Consider the following 6,000-nt stretch of genomic DNA (forward strand, 5'->3'; position numbering starts at 1 on the left):
GGTGAAGATAACATCTTGACACAAAAAGAAAAACAAGGGTGTTAGAGAAAATTTGCCAAATACTGGTATCTTAAGATGAGATCTTGTTTCCTCAGGGCTTTTGTTTGAAGCTTTAGTCAGCCATCTTTCCTTAAGAACGGCTCCCCCTGGTGTGCAGAATGTTGACAACAGGAAGACTTATATGCAGTGTAGTTTGGTGTAACACTTCTGTCTGAGGATCTTATTGAATGTTTTTGTTTTTCTGGAAGACCTGCACGAGTTTTTTTCTTTAAGCATCACTATTTTACCACACCTAGCATAGATGCTTTTACTGACTCTTTTTTTAGATTTTCTCGGTCATGACCGATTGGACCGACAGTTTCAGCATGTCTGGTTGTGGACCACATATAATGCACATATCAATTAATTCCTTTCATTTTGAAGAAAAAAAATTTATGGAGACTTTACAATGAAAAATTTTCAGACTTGAATATGACACTCTCCATATTTATCCAGATTTTGCAGTATATTAAATATGTTGTATTTTATGTTGTGCTGCTTGTTCTCCAGTGTATATAGTGTATTTACAGAGAGCTAGTCTTGAGTTTGACCTTTTTTTTTTCACCACAAACTGCATTTTGCATATTTTCTGCCCCTCTTATCTTCAAATCTCGCAGAGATATGCCCAGTGTTTCCCCTGGGTTTCTTTTTATTCAGCATTTATGCAACACTGATAACACATTTCAAGGAAAACCATATGCCTACTGTCTTGAAAATCACAGGAGTGATCAATATTACAAAAATACAGGTTAATTCGAAAATTATAGTTATGCTGTTTTTTCACTTCTTTTTGCATTTTTTGATAACTTATTTATTGCATTTTATAGAGCTTGTCAGGCTGAACAATGGTGGTGGTAGTGGTGGTGACCCCTTTTTTTGGTTTTCCATATGAATGCACTTACTCCAGTTGGTGGTACAATGCTCAGAAGCGGTATCACCTCTCTGATCCTTTAGTTAGCTGACTTTCATATTTTATTCATATTGAGTTTCAACGAGCCATGCGTCCTTTACCTGATTACATAATATTCAAAGATAAAGTGATGTTTGCGTCCCCCGCTGTGGCGTCAACAGCTTATTTTGACAAGGCTCGCACTACAGACTGGCTCAAGAAAAACATTGTTTTACCTTGATGACGATGAGTCTATTACTTATGGTCATTTTCCCCACGGCAACCATTCATAAAAAGGGGGGCGTAGTTAGGTATTAGACAATTTTTCTGATCACTTAATGCGTTAGCAGTGCGTTGTCTTCAAATTAAATCCGTTAACTGTACCTGTCAGTCACATGAAATAAGAACATAATGAGGACATAGCTAGTGATGGTTATTATTAATAAAAGATCTTCTTACAACTTATGGTTTGAAGACTGGTCTACTCCAAAGATGCCTTTTTGGGGAAATATTTAATAGCAATATTACAGTGTCATTGTGATTGATTAAAGATGGGGGTTACCCCTTTTTGGGATTAAATTGGGCAGGAGCTCCCTCCCTTCCTCCTTCATGATCCTAAATGCAACTGTTAAAGATGGAAGAATAGTATGGCATGCCCTTGTCAGTAGGGAGATCTTACATTGTTGTCAATTATTTTTATGTTTATCTTTTGATATTATTTATTTTGTATATTTATTAAGTAAATAAAGAATTTAGTTTTTTCATTGCAGGTTGGGCGGAAAAATATTTGGAGGCTAAAGCAAAAGCTACAAGAAAAATCATTAGAGATATCAACAAGTTGCAAGGTGGCAAGATATCCATGATAGACTTGAGTGAAGAAAAGAGGTGTGTGCGTGTGTGTAAGAGAGAGAAACCAAAAAGAGAGGGAGGGAGAGAGATAAGGGGGGGGGGAGAGCTGGCATGCATCAACTTTGAGCTGTACAAAAAATTTTTATTACAATGATTTAGTTTAATGTCTCACTTTTATGGAAATTTACCTGTTCAGATATCTTATTTGGTCAGTGTGCATTGTAAGATCCCACGGATCTTAAGTGAAAACAATAAGGTGTTGATTAATATTCTGTATGTTTATTTCAGTAACCAGCATCAGAAACGCATGTACTTGTAGTCCCATGGTTCTGACTAAAACGAAAACAAAAAGAACATAAATAAGTCTTCTTAAAACAGTGTTACAAACAATTTTAACTGCATTAAGAAAGTTTAACTTATACAACAGAACAATCATAAAAACTCACATTGCTGGCTTTCGTGGATGTCAATTATTCCTTTTTATCCTGGAAAGCTGAATTTCCTCTACAAAATCACTGAACATCTATAAGTAACTTGACGTTATTATACTATGTGGTGTCTGAACTGTCATAAAAGCACAAAGGAGTGTCGCAAAAATGTCTATTCCTACAGAATGCTAACTGCAAAACAGCCACGCTGCTGAAGTGTCAATCAATTCTCCCTGCAGTCCTACCTCCTCACATAAAAGATCACGCAAATGGGCCGCTTAAGTTTACATTAATCAAAATAAACAAGTAATCGGGTTATTCGATTCTTACATGCATGCCACTAACATGATTAATAAAAAATTTTAAAAACATCCTTGGAGTTTTTGGGCAGGATTGATCTTTTGAGTATATATATTTTATTGTCTAAAAATTATTTACTTGCAGTGAAATAGATTTTTCTCCAGAAGAAGAGAAGTCTATATATATGCCTCAAAGGGATTCTCTTCCCCAAGCTAGAGGACAATTTAGAAAACTTGAAAGAGAGTATGACCTAGACTCTTTGAATTCTGAGGATGATTATAAGGAGGAGGAAGAAAAGTTTATGGTCATAGCTCCTGATGTGCTGTTGGAGGAGAATGGTATGTGTGCCTTTAAAAAAATGTGTATTTCTTAACTGATAAAAAGATTAACATGTGCCTTATCATCAACAGTTGGTATGAATGAGAAAAGAGATTTTTTGTTAATCAGAAATTATTTTCACATCTGGTGGTATAAAAACCCTTTGAAGGAAGGGTTATGAATGCAACTGCAACAAATTGGACAATAAAACTAATAACATTTATTTATTTATTTATTTATTTATTTATTTATTTATTTATTGCAGGTTTTGGAGAAACGGAGGCACATTCTGAAGATATCGATGTGTATGCAGATTGTTTGATAGATGCGCTTAATCAGGATCAGCTCTGTGATGGCAGTGCTGATGAGGATGAAGATGAAGATGAGGATGAGGACAGCTCAGAGATGGGGGAGAGCACAAGCAGTCTCCAAGATGAAAGAGAGAAGAGACTAGAAACCACAAAGAGATTGCACAAAACAGTGGAATACTTGTCTTTCGATGAAGACAACACTACCTGTACATCGAATGTGACTGCTGCTCTGTTACCACAGGTTAGTTGATTTATAGACGTTAATGAGGGAGTAAACTTTCGGGGGTCTTTAAATTAAATATAATTCATACCGTTCTTCAAAGATCTGTCTGTCACGTTTTACCCACTGTAAGCGTAACATTGACTGTAATATTTAGGGTGTTATGTACTGGTTAAGCATTGACATATTGATGACAGTGCTGTGGAAAATGCCTTTGTGTTCCTTTTTTTTTTATTTATTTTTCTATGAGAGGTTAATACAACACAACCATGCAAAGGCGATACTGCCTCCTGGTATTGTACCACCAGCAGTAGTAAGCGCATTTGTATGGGAAACAAAAAAAAAAAAAAAAGGGACACCACCTCCAGTGTTGTGTTTGACAAGCTCTACAAAATGGAGTAAACAAGAGTTCTCAATTTATTTATTTAAAATGATAATTTATTATAACAAAATCTTTTGAAAAAGTAAAACTGTAATCAATATGTCAATGCTTTAGCAGTGCTGGTGGTGACGTTGCATTGGGTATATGACTCCTTTTTTTAACCAAGTGAAATAATACTGTGAAATAAGTCAATTAAGTGTGCTTGTCCTGTCATATTGGATAACCTTCTGGTTATGTGTATCATTATTTATTTCAGGAATCTAGCCAATTAGAAGTTACAGAAAAGAAAAGCAAAAAAAATGGCAGTCAACGGAAATGTAGTTATTGCAAGGGTAAGTGCTTGCATTTCCCTTAAATTTATTCATTTGACTTTATTGTTATCGAATGATTTTGCACCACAGTAAGACTTGGATAAATACATAGAAACAGTGGCAAAATCAGATAAATATACCAATTGATAAGGATATATAAATAATGGATAATAATGGATATATAAATAATGGATATTAAAATCCAACATGAAATTCCATTATATGAATTAAAACAAATTAGACAACATAAACGATAAAAAAGTTTGCAAGTCTATGTGTTCTGAAAGAAAGTTATGTTCATATGTTGTGCTACAGGACTCGCTTCAATAATATGTATGAGCTGATTAACAGAAAGTGATTAAGGCTATCTGGAGAAAAACAATGCATTTTTCCTCTAATTAGGCATTGATGCAATACTGTGTTAGTAAAGGAAAAAAATTGTAGTTGGCGTAATGATTTCTTTTTGTTCAAATAACGTAGACATACCACTGCCTTGATTTTTGTACTATGTTCACCTAGTCAAAGATGTAGGTAGTATCATAGATAATATGTCCGGGCACTTGTTTTGCAAGAGGTTTAACTTATTTTAGCAGGACTGGTTAAACTCCCAAGTAGTAGAAGATTCACCAAAATTCTAATAGCAATCTATTTTCTTGGCTTAAAAATTTTTATAATGTTTTATTTCTTTGCTTTATCATCTTCAAAAACAATTTTCTCTGTTTGTCCTTTATTTCGTATAAATTATTTACTCTATAGGTTCTATTCTTAAACTAAGCACTAATACTTAATCAAAATGAAATTTTAAGAAGTAAGATGTCTCATTTGATGTATAATTTTTAGGTTTGGGCCACATCAACAGAGTGACCAAGGGGATCCCTACCTGCCCAAAGAGAAGAGCAGATGAAGGTCACTAAAGGTCACTGATGATTGGAATCAAGATTGTTTACGATTTTTGTCGGAATACATTGCTATCTTTGCATAGACCATGTCCTGGCTTCAGAAACCAGCCCCTTTTGGAGTTTAAAACAGGGATGCCAAGTGTTTTTGTTCCAGGGTGCATTTTCCGGTGGAGATAGATTAGGCTAACTTGTTATTATAATTACCCATCAACTGACCAGGTGGTTGGAATTAGCTCACCAAATGACTGTGGATCAAACTATGTATCAGACTTTGTATTACGTACCCTAGTAGCAAGGCAGCATTGGATACTGCTAAGGATTATCACAATCGAAAATGGGGAGATTGTAAGAGATTAAAATTTATTTTTTAAGGTTTACCTTTTTCCGAGACAAGTGAAGTCTCAACCTTATCAGATTATATGATATTGTGTGCTGAAGTGAAGAACACTTTAACATATCTAAAAAAAAAAAATTTTTTTTTCCTTATTATGAGCATTGTCATATGAAGATCGTCATTTTCAACCATTACTGTGACATGCGCCATGGATTTGTTGCTAGAAAAATATTTTGCCACAGTTTTAGCATTACTATGCTATTTGTCATGGTGAAATAGTTACATCGGATAAAACAATGTATATAATTGCATTAACAGGAATAAGGTATATGAAATAGTCTGAAAAATTAAGTTTTATTAAACTGATCATACGAAAAAGTTTACATGATGCATTTGTACACCTATTGGTATGCTGTTTATGAAATTTGTTAGTTAATAAAAAAATAAGACAGACCATCATTTTGTAAATAGTTTTTATTGAACTTAAAGGGACGGGATGCCAGAAGCATTAAACAAATAGAAAAAATATTTCCTTTAAAACAAAAACCTTAAGGTATATAATATAGAAATACACATTTACTACATAAACACTCATAGTTGGGACGGAATGCTCTTAGAGAACTTAAGTAAACTTATTTTCAGTTTCCAAGTATTTACTTTGTAAACCCTTAAAGCAAATCTAGTGGTATCACTTCTAGGCACAAAATAAGAAATTGTGTA

The 6,000-nt window shown here is 34.1% G+C and overlaps 1 protein-coding gene across 3 annotated transcripts in view; it reads left to right on the forward strand.

Annotated features, from left to right (window-relative positions):
- The window catches only part of LOC106170647 (uncharacterized), a 23,019-nt gene extending 17,285 nt beyond the window's left edge, over positions 1-5,734 (forward strand). For all 3 annotated transcript variants that reach the window (XM_013550618.2, XM_013550619.2, XM_087014502.1), the window contains 5 exons: positions 1,699-1,813; positions 2,650-2,843; positions 3,089-3,375; positions 3,993-4,068; positions 4,888-5,734. In XM_013550618.2, the coding sequence (XP_013406072.2) occupies positions 1,699-1,813; positions 2,650-2,843; positions 3,089-3,375; positions 3,993-4,068; positions 4,888-4,961 (746 nt within the window). In that variant the 3' untranslated portion in view covers positions 4,962-5,734. The remainder of the gene's footprint in view (positions 1-1,698; positions 1,814-2,649; positions 2,844-3,088; positions 3,376-3,992; positions 4,069-4,887) is intronic.
- The last annotated feature ends 266 nt before the right edge of the window (positions 5,735-6,000 follow it).

Source organism: Lingula anatina, chromosome 6 (genome assembly GCF_051362555.1).
Source record: "Lingula anatina isolate TDL-2025a chromosome 6, LinAna3.0, whole genome shotgun sequence".
Taxonomy (NCBI): Eukaryota; Metazoa; Brachiopoda; class Lingulata; order Lingulida; family Lingulidae; genus Lingula; species Lingula anatina.